Source organism: Vigna radiata, unplaced genomic scaffold (assembly GCF_000741045.1).
Source record: "Vigna radiata var. radiata cultivar VC1973A unplaced genomic scaffold, Vradiata_ver6 scaffold_7, whole genome shotgun sequence".
Classification (NCBI taxonomy): domain Eukaryota; kingdom Viridiplantae; phylum Streptophyta; class Magnoliopsida; order Fabales; family Fabaceae; genus Vigna; species Vigna radiata.
Genome location: NW_014543262.1, coordinates 2,428,041 through 2,450,305, shown reverse-complemented (window position 1 = coordinate 2,450,305; position 22,265 = coordinate 2,428,041). Strand labels below are relative to the sequence as shown.

Below are 22,265 nucleotides of genomic sequence, written 5' to 3'. Positions count from 1 at the left end.
TCGAATAATAGTAAAATTTAGTAGTCCAAGTCATAGCTTAGTCAACAAATTTTATATATTATTTTTGAGGGGATTAGTAAAGTGGAAGTACATCCTTATGAGAATATTTGAACAACAATATTGTATTTTATTATATAGTATTTTATAATTTTATGAATGATAATATAAATATGAAAATGGACGTTCAACAAACCCTCTTACTCATATGGTTGGTTGTAGTTAGGTGCTCCTACAGGGAAATAGTTTGCACGTTACACTAAGAGAGTGTACATTTTTTTTTTTCTTAAGCAATAGTTTCAATGGAGGATGAATAATTTGCACTCTTAGATCTCAACGTTGTTGGAACACATGCATTTGCCTGAAGCTATAATTTGGAACAAAAGTGGTGGAATATACTACAAAGAAACTATGATTAATGTGGGGTAATTAATGAAAACTACAAAGCTGATTCAAACACTAGAAACAAAAGTACATCGTACTATTTAATTTTTTAAGGATTTTAGGTTTTTTATGGATTTTTTTATTTCTTTTGTATAGGTTTTGATATATAACCTTTGAGTCAAAAGGAAAGTCACCAAAATAACAAGGTGCTTCAGGCTTATGTCATGCAACCAACCATGATTTCATTGAACATGACTTATAGGCCAAGAAAAAGTTGAATGGTGACTGGAGAGTAGGTATATGTGGAAATGAACAATTAAAATCTAAGTTAAAATTTCAAAGTGTTGGTTTACATTCCACACAGCATGGTGTATCTGAAGTGATCACCAACCCAACTTTTGAATAGCGTGGTTGGTAATCGTCTACTTCTCATGCTCTCTTTTTCTTCTTCATCTTTCGTACCAATCGCTGACTGTTACGTTTTACTACCACAACCAACAATGTCCACTTCATGCACAAATCTTCAGTTTATTACTATACATCCATTTAATATTAGACTTTTCATCTTCTCTTATCTTTTGTCTTTTCTCATATTCATTGCAAAAGTCAGACTCATATGCTAATAAATTCAATCTATCATTCTTTTATTCAGCTCTCAATAAAACATATCCGTATAAATACCAATAATCAACCTAATGTTCCATCATTTAGGAGTAACAAACTCAATGGTGAATTCGACTTTAAGAGTCGAGGCTATAGAAATGAAAAAAACTATCGACATTATGTCGTGAATGTAAAATATCTTAAAACTAAATTCTTGAATTTTAATAACAATAAACAATAATTTTTCAATACCATTTTTATGATAATACTATTTTCATCATTTAAATAATTTTTAAATTAAAATATAAATAAAAATTAGAAAAGTATGAGTTGTTGCGCGACTTTATTATTTTAGCAAAAAATATACGTACATATAAATGGATTGTTTTAGAAAGTGATACAAAATTATTTTTAAAAGCAATATAGCTAGAACGAGACAATCCATTTAAAATAAAATATGACTTTATATACGTTTTTCTATGTAAAAAATGTATTGCATTTTGTAGAGTTAGATCCAAAAGTTAAATGGAGAAAATTGAAGGTTAGAAATGAGAGAACTTTTCGAAAAGCAGATAAATTATACTTGTTTAAAAAGGCAAATGTTAGTACAATTCTTGTTCTCTAATTTATTTGAGATAATTAGAAACAAGTATTTAAGAACTGTTTGAAATTTTGGGTGTTATTTTAGTAAGGCTTTTGATGTTGTAAAGTTGTGGGCCATGAATTTTTCGGAATGTCACATGGCCCAATATATGAAAGTGATTCTGTTACATAGATGCAGTCTGTTTTCGCTGGCCGAACTACAGATCAAAGTATTCTTCTAAAGGCTTTTGCTTGTGCACCCCACCATTATTAAATGCACCCCATACTAACAAAAAAATATTAAGATACTCTTCATTTATTTACAATAAAGTCGCAACTTTGTCACAGTGGCAATGCTTTTAGAAGTTATACATTTCAGTTGAAGAAAATACATGAATTTTGTAAATTTTTTGTGAGCCTCAGAAGTGGGATATAATTCTTACATATAGTTGTGAGCATGCAAAAACAAAGAATAGTGAAAAAGATCTATAGCAGTGTCATTCACCTGTGTGATGGTGATGGCATTGAATGATTTTAATAAGGAAAGAAGATGTTGAAGAAATCTACAATTTTTGTGCACAAATCATAACTAGAGCACAGCCAAAGGCATTGACCGATCAAAGCTCCCCCGAATCGATCGCTCCCTCCTTCTTCCCATTTTCTTCTTCTTCATCTTCACCTCCACAACTTCTTCTCCCTGCGCCACGTGTCCCAGGCTCTCCGCACCGCCGCTAACCAGCACCCTCGTAATCCCAACGTAACCCAACGCCTCCGCGATCTGCAGCGCCGTCACGCCCTTGTTAGTCCTCGCCTCAACATCCGCCCCCTTCTTCACCAGCACCTCCGCCACGTCAGCATGCCCCGACTCCACCGCGCAGTGCAGCGCACTGTACCCCTCCTCATCCCTCGCGTCCACGTCGCTGCCTCTCTCCAACAAAACCCTAACAGCCTCCACCCTCCCCTTGAAACAAGCCCTGTGCAGCGCCGTCCACCCGTGCTGGTCCCTCCCGTTCACCACCGCGCCGCCCTCGATCAGCCGCTGGATGCTCCTCACCTCCCCCCTCCTCGCCGCCGAGCACAGCCCGTCCCCGAGCCCCAGCGCGTCAAACACGCCCGCATGCCCCTTCTTCGCCGCCACGTCGTACGCTGTCCTACTCGCGAAGTTCCTCACGTCCTTGTTCGCCCCTTTCTTCAGCAACAGCTTCACCATCTCCTCGTCCCCCACACCCGCCGCCACGTGCAGACACGTGTCACCCTCTCGCGAGTCGCGAACGTCGGTTCGCGCGTCGTTCGCCAGCAACATCCTCACGAAATCTCTCTCGCCATGCTTCACTGCAAGGTGCAGCGCGGTTTCGCCGTCTTTGGTCAACGAGTCAACATTCGCGCCTTTGAGTAACAACAGACGCAGAACCTCAACGTGCCCTTCTCGCGCCGCCAAATGAATCGCACCCAAAGACGAGGTTTCCGTTCTCTCTGTGGTGGCCTTGTGAGCTAACAGAAGCTCAACGATCAGTTCTTCGCCCAAAGAGCAGGCTTTTTCCAGAGGGGTCATGCCAGAACGATCTTTTGCTTCGATGTCTGCGTTGAACTCGAGGAGTAATTGAACTAGGTCGGGTCTGCTCTTTGAAATCGCCACGTGAAGGAGCGTGTCGCCGTTTGAGTCAACGGAGTCAACGGCTTTCCATGAAGCTTCACTGTGTTCGAGAGCTTCTCTGATTTCGTCAATGGAGCCATCGTGGACTAGCTGTGCGAGAATGAGCGAGCCGACGAAGATGATCTTGATGCCACTGTCGATGAAGACTTGTTTCTTCTTGGCCGTGAACCAGTCGGAGGGAACGGACTCGAACATGGAGGAGGGTTCTTTGATGGTGGCGCCGGGAACCACGACGCTGTGGAGGAGGAAGGAGTCCTCGGAGTGAGGGAAGGAGTGAGGGAGAATGGAGCCTTGTGGGAGATGGTAGAGGATTTCTACGGTTACTGAGGCTAACGGGGATATGATCCCAGATTGAGGCTTCACAGTGTAACGCGTTTTGATCAACGGTTGAAGTCTGAACGCCACCGGCATCGTGTACATAACATTGCGTAAGGTAATTTTGCCGTGGCATTTTTGGCCTGGCTCCATCCTTATCGAAACAGTGTTGGTCGGGTCTACTTTTATTAGCCTGTCCATGGTTGTTTTTTACAGTTCTGACTCAGTCTTTCTGATCGATCAGTGTTGTGAAGGAGAAGGAAAAGCCATGAAGGTGAAGGATTTTGAGGAAGGTGTAATAGGAAAGAAAGGGTATATGTATATATGCATGGATTATGTATGTATGTATGAAGAAGGGCCGGCTTAAATTAGTGAGAAAGTGCCAAGTGGTGCTGTAAAAAACAATGGTGACTTGTTCTATTCGGCGTCTCTATTCAACAAGTCACAGTTGTGCAAGTTAAAAGCCTCATAACCGATCTCTGTCTTCTTTCTGCATGTCATTATCATTGTAAAGCCCACTTTGTTCTTAAATGGTGACTTTTGTTTTTTAATTAAGAATCTGACGTATGGTGATACTATTATATATGGATTTTTGTTGCCACAAGAATGAGTATAAAATTGTAATGCTGCGAGATGCCTTTCCATTGTTTTCTATTTTATTTCCCCTCCTTGTTCTCTATGTATTATGAGAAAGTTGCGTTTCCAAATACTTATATTATTATATCTCTTAGTTCATTATTGGGTTTGGCCCTTTGGAAAAACATTAACAATATGTAAATTTTTTATATGTTAAAGTCTGAGTGATCAAGGTAGGTTTTGTTTACTTCGCCACCTAATAAGGTCACATAGTTTATCCATTAAATACTGTAATGTTGCTTTCTTCTCTTAGTGTTACCTGTTGCTTTTTGCCTTTTACTTGATGGATCCGCAGCCTAAATGTTATTCCTTCTTGTCATTTGCAATCACACCCTCGTTAGTAGCAATTTCAAAATTTATGCACCCCTAACTCTGCTTTAAGAGATCAATTTTCATACATATCACTTTAGTATATATTTCATAACACCGTTTTCTGCATCAATACACACCTAAAAATTAGTGTTTTCCCCTTCATCTTTTTGAACGGCTAAGGTCATTAGATGATTTTTTGTCTTTTTTTTTTTTTCAAATATAGCTGATGACACAATTTTCAACTTGAAAAGTCACGTAAGGTTTATAAAGAAAAATTCTTTTAACAACTATTTTTTGGCAATTTTTTCACAACGTTTATGTGGTAGTTTGTGATTGATCCGTTTGAGATATTTTTTTAAATATATATTCAAATAGAACAATAAAATAATGACACATGTCCTGTGTTAAAAAATTGTTAAAAATAGTTGTCAAAATATGATTTTTCCGGTTTATAATAAGAAAGATGATATTTTGACAACACTTTTTGACAATTTTTTAACACGGAACACGTGTCAACACTTTATTCATCTATTTGAATTTAAGTTTAAAAAATATTTAAAACGAACCAATTACAAGTTGTCACCCGTTGTCAAAAAGTTGTTGAAAAAATGTTGTTAAAAAACTTTTTCCTTGTAATAATTAATCTATTGTCTTTCTTAAAAGTTAGTTTTAAGTTTTGGCTCCACCGGTCGCTCTCTATTAACTGGAATCTGCAAAATCCATTTCAATGTTATGAGAGTGAAAGTGATACTGTGTGTTAGCTGTGCTTGTTTTGACGTTATGTATTATGGTGAATGGCAACAAAACGCTATTATAAGAAACAAAGATTATATCTTCTTGTCGAGGAAAATAAAAAATTGTATTAGTGATGATATACATTTTCATTTATTTGAGATATATTATAAAAATAAAATGGTTATAAAATAAATAAAAAACTTTTGTACTTTTAGAAAAATATAAAAAGAAAATAAAAAAAATAATATTAAATGAAAGTAAGAAATTTGTGTGAATCAAAATATCAATTTTCTAACTTAATGGACACATTGCAAAATGGATAAACATATATGAAACAAAGAGAGAGAAAAACTTAGCATGTATGGAACATTTCTCCAAGAACTTACACATCACTTATATATTTTTATTTTTTTTATAAAAATAAAATCATTAGATTAATTTTGAATTCTTACTTTCAAAATTTATAAATATAAAAATCGACAAAAAAAAAGCACATTTAGCTTTAGCTGTGTATAACTATTATTAAAAATCATTGTGTGGGTACAATACTTTTTGTGATATTGGAATTACTTAAGAAGACAAATATTTAAAATATTAGGAGTGGTTGAGTTCTATGAGATGGCACAACTTTAAAAGAATGAAATTGTAAATGTGTCTATCTGAAGTTGTATAGGATTATAGGATTGCACCACTTTAGTTTATTTGATTTTTTTTAGTAAAGTCATATTATATATCAAGACTTTTGTTTGGAAGATTTTTTCTTTTTTTTCATAATTGAAATTGTGTTCACTGACACGACTTCGTTTCATTTGTTTTTTTTTTTTCTTTCTATTTTTATTGTAAAGTCGTATTTGCTTATTTTTTTGGCCATCACTTAAGTCATGCTCATGATAACAATTTTAGTATAAGCTTCTTCTTTTTTTTTTTCTATGGAAGTCATGTTTATTCTCGTGATTTTCATTTTTTAAATTATTTTGCTAAAGTTGTGCACCCTGGCACATTTTTTCTTTGATATTTTTATGTTTAAAAATTTATAAAAATAATATCAAATTTTTATTTTTTATTTAAATGATTTGATATTTAAAATTTGATTCAATTGACTAATTTTAACAAATACTTTCTTATAATATAATGTTGTAATTTTATTTTTGAGATTTTAATTATTTTAGTTGGATATACTTATTTATATTAATAAAATGTATAATTGAAAACTTTAATATAATAAGACTACAATAAATTCTATAATTTTGAAATAATAAAAAATAAATTAATAAAATGGAGAAATAAATATTACAAAATGATACATCATTGTCAATATGGACCATTTTCTCAATTGTGACTTTTATTACGGTAATAAAAACATTTTTTTTCCTTACTCTCAATTGATTGATCCATTTTATTATGGATACAAGTAACAATTGGTTCTTCTACAAGATAAAATGGAAGTTCATAGGACATGTAAATCTTTTGTAAATTTATACATGTGGTTAATAAATGTTACTAGTTATAAGTAACAAAAAAATAAACAATAACATATGATAACATGAGGATCTTAGAGCTTGAAACTTCCCATAGTCATTCTTAACCATGCATGACTTTGATCATCGACGTAGTTGGGGAGTCGCTATCACCAAAACATCAAACACAAAGTCTTGTCGATCATATCACTACACATGATCAATCTTTTGTTTATTTTTTTTAAGGTCTTATTCACTTGAGTGAATTTGGGGGAGAGTGATTGAGAGGATTTGAAGATATTTTTTTTTTGTTTATTTGAATAGATTTAGAGGTAAGTGAGAGTAGATTTGGAAGTAAAATTTGTGAGAATTAGTATAGGATTTTATTTATGTGACAAATTAAAAAAATTTACTTCCAAATTCACTCTCACTTACCTCCAAAACTATTCAAATAAACAAAAAAAAAAAAATTATCATCAAATCCTCTCAATTACTCTCCTCCAAATCTACTTGATATCTTAAGGATATCGATGTCTTGCTCTCAACATGCAATGTGTCTTTATTCTTTATTTAAAAAACCAATAATTTGTTCAAAAAGACGCCAAAGAAAGGAAGGTAAAAAGTCATTAGAAACATTTTGCTTTGAATGCCATCAAATCATCTATTAATAAGAATTTAGACATAGATCATTGAATACGAACATACTGTTTTTTAGTTAGAAGACTAATTTTGGAATAATATAATGCAACAATATCAGATCATTTAACTCTAAAAAAATGACTTAAAATATTAGTATGTATGTGTTTTTACCCTTATGGTAGATACTAAGATTTTTATTACCGGTTTAAGTAGAGAAGACAAAAGTATTTGTGTTGGTGAGTATTTGTGACAAAATTTACAACAAATAATTAGTACTCCGGAGTATATATTACTTGCAGGTAATAGAAATAAGTATAATAATATCATATTATCTATTCCCACCAAATTAAACATATTATCATATTTGTTTATAAATAAGATTTGACAAATAATATTACGTGTAAAAGATTATTATTATTCATTTATTTATTTTCAAATCAGACGGGTCCCATCCTCTTTTCATCTCTAATTATAAGTTGTCATTCCTATAATATTGGTCTTAGTTACACAAACTACTCCTCCATCCAACAACAAGACTCTCGCTTTCCCCTTTCATAAATTTCATTAGATTTTTTGAAATTTTCCAAATATAAATTTTATTGTCGATGGTTTATGGTGAATTTTACTTCCTCTATGATAGACATTAGAATATCAATAATTTAAAAGAGCTCTCAAATTAGAGTATTAGTTGTGTTAATACTTTAATTACTTATCAGCGATATATTATTTTCAGAATCTTCTATTTATATAATTTATTATTTTTTGTTCACGTTATCATTAATAGATTCTTTCATATATGAATTTTCTTAATTATGTAATTGATTTGGCTATTTTAAACATAGAAACTTCAAGTATAATTAATAACTGATCTTTGTAATAAGTGGTCTCTAGACGATGTCGTTTGCAAGAAATAACGTCGTCTCAAGTCTCATTACATGGAATAGATTAATAAGTAAAGGAGACAAGTGACTTTTATCCAAGCATTAAGGTAAATGATAAAAAATAAAAAATTAAAAACTGAGATAAACTAGATATGATATGAGGATATAAAAACTGATGAAAACAATATAAAAAGATATTATTCATTAGTAATGACGGTTAACTCGAATTACCACACTTATTATCTGTTACATCTTTCTAATTTGAGAGTGTTGAAATATCATTATAGAAATTCGGAAATGAAGCTAAAAATATGATTATAGAACATTGAAGGAGGGTCCTTCTTGACTTTAATGAAGGTAATCCAATGGACGTTGGGTGGTGTTATTAGTAATGTGGTAGCTAACGCATTAAAGGTGCAGTGGTGGTCCCTGTGTGCTGTTGCACTGGATCATCATCTAAAACGAAATCTCAACCCACTCAAAACTAATATTCAAAATTCCTTATTTATTTCCTTCTCTTAATGGGACATGGGAGTATAGTTATGAAAACAAAAGCTACCCGAACACTTCCATACATTCTTGTTCTTTATCACAGTTTTCATATTTTCTGAAATTTATTTTTGCAAAAATTCTCAAAAAAGTGTTTTTTTTTTTCAATTTAGATGTAAATTTTACAAAATATTAAAGATATTTAAAAGAAAAATCTTAGCAAATAGGAAAAATATATTTAAAAAAATTATGAAATCATCAAAAGACTTTTATCGACGGTATTATTTTTATCGATAAATCCGTCAATTAAAAGAACGAGAAATTTTTCATTCATTTTTATCTCTTTCAGTAAAAAACATTATATCATTATATCATTATTGAGAGATTTTTGATTGTATTTTCGTGAATAATTATTGACAAATGTAAAAAGTTTTGAATAAATATTATCGGCAATTATATTATCTATCAGTAATCCGTTGAAGAAAAGTTATTGAGATATTTTTGTATCAGTAGTAAACTTAACTGGTGGACAAAAGTCACCGGAAGTTTCATTGGCCTCGCTACGAGAAATAGAAATAATAACAAATTAAGAACAAAGAGAGACAAAAAGGTATTTTACAAAGTTAGAATGTAGATGACATGTGAGAGAGTAACCAACGAAGATTCAAGGCCATACAAGATCCACACACACCCTCGACTCCAGAGGGTTTTCTATGACAGTTTCTTTGGTTTTCTTCTGCACAAAGCCTTCTTTCTTCAGTGTTGTTTTTGCAGCAAGAGCACAAGAAGAAGATGATGACGATGAGGTTGTGGTGAAATTGGGAGGAGGGTATGCTGCTAACAGAGCTGCAGCATCCCACTCATGATTCCGAACGAGCTCTGAAAAAAGAAGCACCAGCGAAGCCATTGAGATGAATGTCTATCTTGAAGCTGAAATTGATTTTGATGGGTCTGAGATCGAGAAAGATGTGAAAACCTTTATAAACAGAGTCACTCTTCTTCTTTCTGTTGGCTCTGTTTTATGTCACTCGGTTTCGGAAAAGCCAAACATAAAACAGTGGTTTCTTCTGTCACGTCTTGCCGCTGATTTCTCTCTCTTTATATATATATATATATAAATAAATTCTAAATTAATTAATTTCATTCTTAGCTACATTTCATTTTTATGTATAATCAACGACATAAACGTATATGTTTAGAAGTTAATTTTACATTAGTGGTTTTAAGAAATATATTTTAATAGGATTTTAAGAATATACTTCTATCGTATAAATCACTGCGACCCTGGTTTTTTATTTGAATTATGGAAGAATATCTAAAACGTAATATCAAAAGAAAAAGTGTAATAGCTTGCGTTGTATGACGATAAAACGCCTACAATACGATCCAACAAAACCACTCATGTCTTTTTGGCGGTTCTTGTGGGCAAAAAGTCAAGCCTACTGCCCCAAAGCTAATCTTCTGTTTGGTTAGGGGAAAAGAAACAATCGAAAAAAATTGTAAATTAAAAAATAAGTTGGGAGAATATATATATATATATATATATATATATATATATATATAATATACTATGTAAAAAAAAAAAAAGAGAAAACTATATCAAATGAAAATATAGGTGTGATATTGCCTTATAACTTTTAATATTGTTAATTACATATTACTTTTTTTTAGAAAAATGGACACTTGGAATTATAATTGATACTTAAAAATATGAAAGGAACGTTATCTTGCTGGTTTAATAAATTATCATTTATTATAGATGTTAGAATAAGTATTAAAATTTGGATAAGAAGTAGTTGTGGAAACTATTTCTTGTTGTATATAGTTTTGTATCTAAAATTCTAGTGCATTGTTTTGATTTTTTTTATTGTATCATAATTCTATAATTATAAATAAAAATTATAAAAGAGATCTTTTTCAATTCTTTAAAGTGTTTTTTTTTTTTTATTTTCACTTGATATTAAAGTAGATCGATCTTACTCTATCGGTATCAATCCTTTCAACGCATTCTCACAACCATTTGTCTTCTATAGTCTATCATTGTTGTAGTTTTGTTTAGCATTCACTAGATATAGAGCAACGACCAATCTCATCGGTCTTGGAGCCTATTTCTTTTTCTCGTGCTACCATAAACATAGGGTTAAAAATGGGTTAGGTCAACCACATAGAGTATCTATCCACTATCTGACCCATATAAAAAAACTATGTCTGTTACTTGATAGATACTCACATAAAAAGAAAACTCAGATTTTTTTCAACTCGTGGTACCTGTTGGATATCCGTTTTCAACTCGTGAATATTTAAAAAAAAACATTTTATGAATTTTTAAATGATATCAAACTTAAATTACAATAAAAAAAAGGCTTAATATCTCTTTTGATCCCTCGAAAGAGGAGTTGTGTTAAAAAAGGTCCTACCTTTTTTAAAAAGTTACAAACAATCCCAAGTTGTGAAAAAACGGGTCAAGTTAATCCTTTTTGCTTACAGCGTCAAAAATGAAACGGTGCAGCTGCTTCCTTGGCCAAAACTTAATGAGCTGTCCATTTTTTCTCATACGTGGCACACTGATGTAATATAAAGTGTCAATTTTGAATTTAAAAAAAAAATGCTTGCCACATCAGCTTCATCTTCTACATTCAAAAACCTTAGAGCCACAAACCACCGTCGTAAACACCTCAAACCACCGCTAAGGCTACCAGTTTCTTCCTAACAACAAGATCATATTTTCTTCTCCATGTGCATTGCAACGAAACCAAAAAACCACCATCATCTTCCTAACAACGAATCATGGCTTTGATCTTGGAATTTAATTCCGTAAATGGTTGAGAGGGAGAAGAAAAGTGGAAAGTTGAAAGAGAGAGAAAGATCAAGGTGCAGTGCAAATTTTGGTATCCCTCTTACCGTTGCCGCTAAAGAATCTCTTAACTGCCAAATTTGATTTGCAAACTGCGTCACTTCCTCTATCCCCAATTCACTCGACAAATTGCTTTTTCCATTTCCCCTAATTTCAATGCTACTTTTTTTAAGCACGAATTCAATTAATTGAGAGTGTTTTGTGGTTAATTGACTTTGAATGTTGACCAGGTGCTAATCTATACATGTCGAGGCCCATGTTGCTTGTCTTCTTGCTGATTATACTTATACTATTTTAATCAGATATTTACTGATGTTTTTCTTGAATTGGGTGTTCTTGGCCGCAAATTATTTTAGTTCAAGAGAAGAATATTCAAAGATTGAATGAGCTAGTGCGACATCTTCAGGAACAACTGCAACAGTGTAGAGGACAAAACCAAAAAACCACCATTATCTTCTCCGCTAGACTTTTGAAAAAACTCAAAAACAAAAACGTGAGCTCCTAAACCAATCTCCTCCTTAGAAACTTGCAAGAAACCGCAGAGACCTAAAGAAACCCAAATCGAACCTCATTCATAGCCTTCGAGAACCTGCAAAAACCAAATTCTAGATGAACACTAATTGTAGGATAAGAAACCCTAAATTAGAAACCTTAATTGCGAGTTCATTGCGAATAAAAAAACGCCTAACCCTCTTGCGAAAATCACCCAACCAAGATTCGCCATCATCACATCAAACTCTCTAAACCTGCAAAGAAACCCTTCATCGCTAGTCTTCATGCTTCATCAACATCTGCATCTTCTTCAAGACAAAGTAAGCAACCCCTTTTCTTTTAACCCTCTGTCAAAATATTTTTTTAAAAATTTCAATTTTACACGTCATTTAACCTCACACTGCCACACAATAAGATAAACTGGACACGTCATTATGGTTTGTCCAGGGGGACAACTACACCGTTTCATTTTTTATGCCGTTAGCAGAAAGGATTAACTTAAGTTGTTTTTTCACAAGTTTGTTATTACGCGTATCTAGTTTGTTACAGCTGGATGATTTTCTTCATCCTTACATATACAACCTTTTCCTTTCTTGTAATGATTATCATGGAATCAATGAAAGATTTATTTTGAGATGACATCACAACTCTTTCAAGAGTTCTGGTGGCCAAAAACCTATCATACAAATTTGTTCATTTCTTCTTTGGATAATGATATTTAGACAACATTTTTTTGACAACATTTGAAAATTGATTATGTGTCAATCTGTGATTGGTAAAAAATTACTCCACAATCAATAATAATAATCATAAACATTATTGTGGAGTAATTTTTNACCAATCACAGATTGACACATAATTAATGTTCAAATATTGTCAACAAAATGTTGTCTAAATATCATTATCCTTCTTCTTTATATAGTTGGCTCTTCTTTTCTGCATGGCTAACCAGAGCCCCACATATAGTGATTATCTCACCAACTATCTTTTCTATAAATAAAAATTTTAACTGAGCAAAGTGAAAACAATCATCATTCAACGATCTATTATGAATTAGGCTTATTCTCTTATACCAATCAAAATGACCTTTCTATCAAAATTTTCACTTCTTTTTCTTTCCCTCTTTTATGCCTTTACATTCCAAAACATTCTCTACAACAATCTCAGTCATGTTAGTTGCAGTTAGAAGCATAAAAAAACTTTGAAAATCTTTAAAGAGGGTCTTACTGATCCATTAAACAAAACTTTGTCAATGGCAAGGAGTTCACCATGACAATACTAGAAAGAGAGTAACAAAATTTGATCTTTCCCTACAATCTCTTAAGGTGAAATGAAGTTATTTTTTTTGGAACTTCAATTTCTATATCATTTAAATCTGAGAAATAATTTCATTAATGTTTTTACTATTCCACCAATTCAGCATAATGTCATATTTGGCTCTAACCTCCATTACCTTGAATTATACTATAATGATATTTCCATGGATAATCTTTCTTACCAAATAATTAATCATGTTTCTTACAATTTGTTATGTTTTTGCCTTTTTCCTTCCTGAACATGTTTGCACAATGAATAGTTTCGCACATTTTGTTATTACACATATCAGTTGGATGATTTTCTTCATCCTTACATATAAAAGCTTTTTTCTTCATCCTTACATATAAAAGCTTTTGCCTTTCATTTAATGATTATCATGGAATTAATGAAACATATATTCTGAGATGGTATCATAGTTCTTTTGAGAGTTCTTATGGCCAAAAGCCTATCATACAAATTTGTTCATTTCTTCTTTATATCGTTGTTTCTTCTTTTTTGCATGGCTAACCAGAGCCTCACATACGATGATTATCTCACCAACTATATTTCTTTAATTATGGTTATCATACAAATTCATAGTTCACGAGTTAGTTTATCAAACACTTATAATATGTTATATTAGTAACTAATTACCATATCACTCACAATATTTTTTTTTTTATAATTCTAACATTTCGTCTAGGAATTAAAAATTTTATCTCCAAAATTTCAATTTTAAACTATTTAATAAAACAAGTTGAATATCAATTTCTTAACTTAAGTTATTGCTATTAACCACTTAGCGTCTCTTGTTTTTAAACACTACTATATTTAGATCTAATTTTAGAAAGAAAAATACACATGTGACAATTATCATAATAAGTATACTTACAATTTTTAACTAAATCCATTGTTAAATAAAAATATATTCAATATTTGCAATATCAGTTGCATGCTCATTAAAGATAATGCAATTTCAAAATTTGATATTGTCTCTCTGTTATACTTTTAAAATATACTAATTAGACACTAATTTTCTACAATTTTAACTTTTAACGTTTTTTTTTTTGGCAAATCAAGACACTAAATTTAAATTTATTACGTTGGAATATCCACACATTTGCAATTCAGATGCAACTGCTTTTTTGTATTATTTTATTTTACGAAGAAACTTAACGAATATAATAAGATCTTTAATTATTATTTTTTGGAGTTTTACATATTAATTCCTAAAAAAATAAATTATACACTTAATCCCCGACATCTTGTTAAATATTTAGGATAGTTGTAATTCTTTTATTTTTAGACTAATATTTTAATTATTTAAACAGTATTATGATGTTATTGCAAATGAAAAAAAAAATCAAAAGATATTGGTAAAATTAAGTTATAGAACATTTGCAATACCATCAATTCAAGATCCTCATTTTTGGTATATTTTATTAAAATAATTGGTGGATCTAAAAGTCCTATTACACTTTGTTACAGAAGTTAAATATAGAAGCACTTTCAATTACAATGAATGTAGCCATATGAAAAGAAGAACATTTTAAAGAGTGAATCATATACTTGATTCACTTATAATATAAAAGTAAATTTAAATGCATTTCACAACCAGAATGAAACCAACATGCTGCATTAGACAGGACATGGCCTAATGTTGATGCAAGATAAAAAACAGAATTTTATCTTACAACAGACACACACTTTTCATTTTACTCAAATTAGTCACTGAATTTGGTCATGCTAGTGAGAATCAGAATGAAGATGAAAAACAGAGTAACATGTTAGCTTTTGGAGGTTGGCTTTTTCAAGCTTCTTTATCTTACACTCTGTTCAGCTACAACTCTAATCAACATTCTTCTATTATCTTCCTTCTCTTCCTGGACTGCATTGTTCTCTTTACCATTTTCACTTTATTCAATTGCTAATTAGTAATGATGATGTAAGAGCACAGACATGCATAGAGAAAACGTATTTAATCTCTAGACGTTGGAGAGGATAACAATGCCTCTTCTTCTTCCAACAATTACTTCTCACTGCACGGCGTTCAAACCAAGGCAAACTCAATTCTAACGCTTCCTACCGTGATATCAACCATACTTAGATTTGAAATTGTTTTACCACATCCAATATTTCTGGAGGACATCTTGACAACTCCGCGAAAAATCAAATCCACCTCTGGAATCCGATGATGAAGAAGCTACACCGTCAACCATAACACTGGACAGTTTCTCCAAGCACCTAAAATAAACCATTTCTTTTACATTTTCACCGAATTTATCCTTTCCCACTGGTGCTGCATCCTTCAAACCTACATATCATCAACAACTGCTACACTAATCATGAAATTAAAAGGAAAATAAACGAGTATCTTCTTTTTGTTTAACAATGTTATGTTAGTGCAAAAGAATATTTTTTACAACGTTAATATTTTTATTAATTAGCAACAGTCAATTTTTTAAGTACGGTTAAATTATTTATTGTTTTTATGGTCTTTTATTGATTTTATTTTTTCCTAGTTTTATAAATAGAGAGTTCTTTCTCCATTCTAAGACACACTAAAAAAATAGGTCTTTTCTCTTCCTCTTTTCTTCTTTTCATTTTCTAAAAATATTCTAGGTTAATTTATACTCTTTATAAAGTTTCTTGCTAGTTCTGTGATCCTCGAAGAAGTTCCTGTTGTACCCTGGAAGACTTACGCAACACACTGCGGATAAGTCCTTAAGGACAGTGAATTTACACGCCTAAGGAAATTGCGGTTCAAGTTTCGGTCAGTATTTTACTACAATCTTAAGGACTTATATTCTAATCTCTTACTATCAAAAGTCAAAAAGATACGGAAAACTTACCTTTATTTATTGTTTTATTGTATGATGAATTAGAGATATGTTTGATTTTCTTTCAAAGTATGGAAAAATTTATCTTTAATATTTTTTGATCATGTGATGAATGTGGATATATTCTTAAATTTTTATTTTTCAATTAATTAATCGGATGACTATTAATTAAAAGTTTGAATGCTTAAAATCCATGATTGGACATTTGTGATATGATAAAGTGGTTTTTGAATTTTGGTAAGCTTGGTACCTATGAAACCATAAATATCAGTTACCATTTTTGTTGGGTTTATGATTTTGTCATACATCGCATTGATTTCTTTTTTAATACATATATAATTTCTGAATATTAAAGAGGGAAACAGTTGTTTAATGGCCGATGGAGGCAATGGGTGTGGAACCTTAAAGTATTTGGAGAGAGAAACCCTATGTTTCTTTTCTTTTATTTACTTTTCCCTTTAAAAGGAAAAGGATTGCCTTACGTTAGGTTTTATTCCTGTTGCTTACCTTTTAGTTAAAAAAATAAAATAAAATAAAAATTATTCACCTAACTTAGATTCGCTTTTCCCAATTCTTTTTCTGGGCGCCTCTCTCACGAATAGTAGGGTTATCTTCCTCCTTTTTCGTTTCGATCCTCTCTCACGAAGATGGCCTCGAGTTGGCCTCATGGTGGCGAAGATGACAGCGAGAGCGCGGCGATGGCGCGACCAGGCGACAACGTTCGTGGTGGCACATGGGTCGTTCTTCTTCTTCTTCTTCTTCTTATTTTCTGATTTGGGGTTCTTGATCTTGCGACTTAGGGTTCCACCTGTTCTCTCATTTTAGGGGGTTTCAAATTGGAATTTGAAATTGAGTTCTCGGAATTTCTGGCGTTCTTTTCTGGTTTTTAATTCCTTTCTGTGTTTGATTTCGTGTACGAAGGGTCTTTCTCGTGATGTTTTATTCTCGTGGTAGTCGATGATGGTTGTGCGAGACAGGGCAATGAACGTGATGATGGGTTGCAGCGAGTGGGTGTCGTGGTGGCTCCGGCAATGTCAGACTGTGTTTGGTCAGTTTGGAGCTATTTGGGCCCCAGTGACCACGTTGATGTGATTGGTTCAGTTTGAACCTATTGTTTTAATTTGAAGAACTCATAATCTATTATTTTAATTAATAACAATAAATTGTAAATGAAAAAAAAATATAATTGGAGAGAGACTTTTATGGTAATAAATATTATAATAATGAGAAGAAAAAATATTATTAATTATTTAGCAATTAATTGGCAATCAAATTAATTTAAATTAAAATTAGAAAGAGAAATTAATTTGATTGAGATTTTAATTAATTGGGAATTTGATGATAAATGATTTATTATTTTGGAATGATATTTATTGTTTGTTATCTATTGTTTGAGTATAACTCATTGATCACATTGTATTTTGAATGAGACTTTAGATAACAATGAATGATGAATGAATAGTGTCAGATACAAAATGAGAATGAAATTGTTGCTAGAAATAAACTATTTCTAGGATCGAACTTTGAAATGAAAGACAAGTGAAACCAATGTAATTTTAGGTGTTAGAATCATAAGGAAGGGAGATAGTATATTACTATTCCAAGAACAATATAATGAGAAACTTCTTAAGAAGTTTGAGTATTATGATTTCAAACCTATGAGTACCCCTTATGATCCTAACTCTAAATTAATGAAAATAAGAAGAGAATTATTATCTCAACCTTAGTATGCCCAGATAATTGGAAGCTTACTGCATTTAATGAGTTTTTATAGACCCTAATATTGCTTATGCAGTAGGTAGATTGAGTAGGTACACTCAATGTCCAAATCAGGAACATTGGGATGCACTTGTTACGCTTATGAGATACTTAAGAGATTCAATGGATCATGTCACTGAATATAGTGGATTTCCCGCTGTACTAGAAGGGTATAGTGATGCTAACTGGATCTCTGATTCAGACGAGACAAAATCCACTAGTGGTTATGTATTCACACTTCGGGGTGGTGCGATTACATAGAGATCAACCAGACAAACAATTATTGCGATATCAACAATGAAATCTGAGTTTGTCGCTCTTAAGATGGTTGGTAGCGAGGCTAAGTGGTTGAAAAACTTCTTAGCGAACATTCCACTAGGAATGAAACCAACCCCATCGATGTCAATACACTGTGATTGTCAATCGGCAATAGTTATAGCTAAAAACAAGAGTTTGGTGAAGCAGCTGCTAAAGAGTGGAAATATTTCCATTGATTATGTGAAGTCATAACGAAATCTAGCAGATCCTCTGACAAAACCCCTGGGAAGACAAATGATATTAGAAACATCGAGGGGAATGAACTAAAGCCACTTGCAAACAAACAAGTGATGGTAACCCAACCTTTGTGATTGGAGATCCCGTGAATAAGGTTCATATGGGTAAAACCAAGTCACTTGTTAGTTCTGATAGCACTAATTTGATTTTAAATCAAATATGTCCATTCCTATGGTGTGTGTGAAAGTGCTAGAGACTGCATTATTGAGAGGGTAAACTTTGTCATTAAAATTCTATGTGGTGAAAGAAGTTTAGTTTAAACAAAGTTTTTAATGATTTTCATATCCATTATGGGTGGTGTATGATTTGCAGCATACACTTGATGAAATCACCTATATGAGTGTTGAGTGGGGGCCGCTTGCATGAGATCTTGGCATGATCTTTAAGTACTCATGAATATCGGGCACACACATGGCCTAGTAAGCGCAACACAACGATAACAACAAGAATTGTGGGGGTGTATTGTGATTGATAAACCTCTAACACACATTAAGTGTCTTTGGTTCATATAGCTTGCTATACCAACTACACTGTGTGTTAAGTATCTCAATCTAAGACTGGTTCATATAGCTTGTTATACCAGCTCTGATGCATTACATCCTATGAAACCCAGAATAAAAGTTTCTTATCTTTTCTTTCAACTTTCTTTTGCAATAAGTGGGGGATTGTTATAATAATGTTATGTTATTGCAAAAGAATATTTTTTACAACGTTAATATTTTTATTAATTAGAAACAATTAGTTTTTTAAGTACTGCAGCGGTCAAATTATTTATTGCTTTTATGGTCTTTTATTGATTTTATTCTTCCCTAACTTTATAAATAGAGAGCTCTTTCTTCATTCCAAGACACACAAAAAAATGGGTCTTTTCTCTTCCTCTTTTCTTCTTTTCATTTTCTAAAAATATTCTGGGTTAATTTATACTCTTTATAAAGTTTCTTGCTAGTTCTGTGATCCTCGAATATGTTCGAGAAGTTCCAGTTGTATCCTGGGGGACTTGCGCAACACACCGCGGATAAGTCCTTAAGGACAGTGAATTTACATGCCTTAGGAAATTGCCGACGGCGTAGTCGAGAATGCCTCGAAATCGGTCGAAGAGGACGACACACTGGTCGCTGTCGACAGTGCAAAGGGATTGTTAGGATATTTATCCTATTTATCATGATTATATTGTGTCTAGAATTACTCTAATTATCATGATTATATTGTGTCTAGGTTACTCTAATTATCATGATTATATTGTGTCTAGGTTACTCTAATTATCATGTACTCTTGTATCAATTTATTATTATAAATAGAAGATTATGAGAGGGATCAATCAAGCCCTCTAGAATTATTTTACAGTTTAATTCTCAAGTTGGTATCAGACGGGTCGATCCCGCTCACCGTCCCCGGCCATCCTCCGTCGCCGGCCACCATCACAGTCCCGTTTGTCTAAACCCTTAGGGTTTTTCTTGTTTCTCACTAGTAAGATTTGTCATCTTCAGAGATGGCATCTGGTAGTGCTCTTTCCTTCTCCGGAACTCCATCAATTACCTCCGAGAAGCTAAATGGAAAAAATTATCTATCATGGTCTGCTGCCGTTGAAATGTGGTTCCTTGGCCAAGAGCTTTATAACCACCTTGAGCAAGATGGAAGTCATGTGCCTACTGAAAAAGTTGATAAGTGGAAACAAGTAGATTTCCAGTTGTGTGCCCTATTATGGCAATCAGTGGAACCCAACCTTCTTATATCTCTGAGGGCTTTCAAAACTTGTCACTCCTTTTGGAAGAAAGCTCAAAGCATTTATGCCAACGATATTCAACGTCTCTATGACACTGCGAACAAGCTTGCATCTCTTAAAATGACAAACCATGATATGGTGTCCTTTATGGCTGAAGCCCAATCTGCCGTCGAAGAACTGAGGATGTTTTTGGAAGCGGACCCATTAAAGGATATCCAAAAGAAATTGGACAAATATTACATGGTATTGATCCTTCGTGCCCTACATCCCGATTTTGATCATCTCAGAGATCAACTTCTAACTAGTCATGAGGTCCCCTCTGTTGGTATCGTAGGGGGTAATTTTCGAAGAGTATTGCGCAGCGGAAATAATACTCAGAGAGCGTAAAGCGTAATAGGTCACAGTCGAAACAATTTTGGCCCTTTTTACACAAATAATTTTCTTTCAAAAAATTAACCAAACAGTTGATGCGCGTTAAATAAAATAAGTGTAGGGAGTAGAAAAATCACGCAGATATTTTTATACTGGTTCGATTCAACAGAATCTACGTCCAGTCGTTAATCACTACAAATAGTGATTAACAGATCCACTAAAAATGGTTTAACAGATTACAATCAAATCAACAGAAATAGAATGAAAAGAACCACTCTACCAACTTGAAGAGAACCGCTCCGGCAATCGACCAACGATTCGCAAGCTTCTCCTTTCACAAGACCAGGCAGAGCACACTCTACCAACTCGAAGAGAACCGCTCCGGCAATCGACCAACGATTCGCGAGCTTCTCCTTTCACGAGACCAGGCAGAGCACCTTGCTAACTCGAAGAGAGTCTGATCCGACTATCGACACACGATACGCGAGCCTCTCCTTTCACGAGACCAAGCAATGGAACCTTGAACAAAGCTTCTGAGAACTTTCCTCTGACAAACAGTGTTCTACTAAGCTTCTCAGTTCACAAAAGTTAAGTTCTGAAGCTTTCAAAAATCACTTATATAGCCAAGCACACTGAATGCCAAAGGTCAGCTCACAACTGCCATGAATAATCGATTATTGTAAGTGATAATCGATTATTCAAGTCCGTTATAGAAAATTCAAAAAGTGATAATCGATTATTCAAGTCCGTTATAGAAAATTCAAAAAGTGATAATCGATTATTTGAAGTGATAATCGATTATTCAAGTGTGACTTGTGATAATCGATTATTGCTTTATGATAATCGATTATTGTAGTTCAAAAACATATGATAATCGATTATAGCTTGTCCATAATCGATTATACCAGTAGAAATTACAATGTTTATCATTTTCCTACTACATTCAAAAACTACAAATTGATTTTTAAGTATTCTCCTATTACAANCAAGAATTACAATTTGCAGCATCATCAAAACTTGTCTTCAGGTTTTACCAATACTCCCTTATTGGTAACACCCTCCATGGAAACATTGACCACTCGTCTTCTACGTGTCCCGATACCTCAAACTCAGGAAGCGCATGAACTAGTGGAACCATCTGTCATGGTTGCCACACGAGGAAGAGGAGGACGTGGCACTAGAGGAGGAGGACGTGGCACTAGAGGAGGAAGACGAGGAGGTCGGGGACGTTCGCAATGCACATACCGTGAAAAGATGGGTCACACTCAAGAGAATTGCTATTATTTACATGGTTTTCCTTCCAAGACTGCCAATATTTTGAAGACTGAAACTTTCACTCCAAAGATTGAAACTTCCACTTCTAAGTTCACCGAGGATGAATATCAAGAGTATTTAAGGTTAAAGTCCAACAGCTTGGCAGAATCATCTCAATCTCCCAATACATCAACAACCTGCATTTCTCAATCCATAGAATGTCCAAATTTATGGGTAATTGACTCAGGTGCTTCTGATCATATTTCTGGTAATACCTCTTTGTTCTCATCTATTTCTTTTCGAGAGAAACCTCATNTCATAACCCTTNCNAATGGATCTAAAACTTCCTCCAAAGGAGTCGGTCATGTTTCCTTGTCTCCCTCCCTCAATCTCAACTCTGTCCTTTTTGTCCCTAATTGTCCTTTTAATTTAATTTC

At 33.2% G+C, this 22,265-nt stretch overlaps 1 protein-coding gene across 1 annotated transcript; it reads right to left on the bottom strand.

Moving 5' to 3' along the window:
* Positions 1–1,868: 1,868 nt before the first annotated feature.
* On the bottom strand, positions 1,869–3,819 carry LOC106753831 (ankyrin repeat domain-containing protein 65). Its single transcript, XM_014635694.2, has one exon. The coding sequence runs from the start codon at positions 3,734–3,736 to the stop codon at positions 2,156–2,158; it is 1,581 nt and encodes a 526-aa protein (XP_014491180.1). The 5' UTR covers positions 3,737–3,819; the 3' UTR covers positions 1,869–2,155.
* Between the last annotated feature and the right edge of the window lie 18,446 nt (positions 3,820–22,265).

Excerpts from the sequence above, each read along its gene's own strand:
- LOC106753831 (XM_014635694.2), bottom strand. The coding sequence starts at position 3,736 with ATGGACAGGCTAATAAAAGTAGACCCGACCAACACTGTTTCGATAAGG.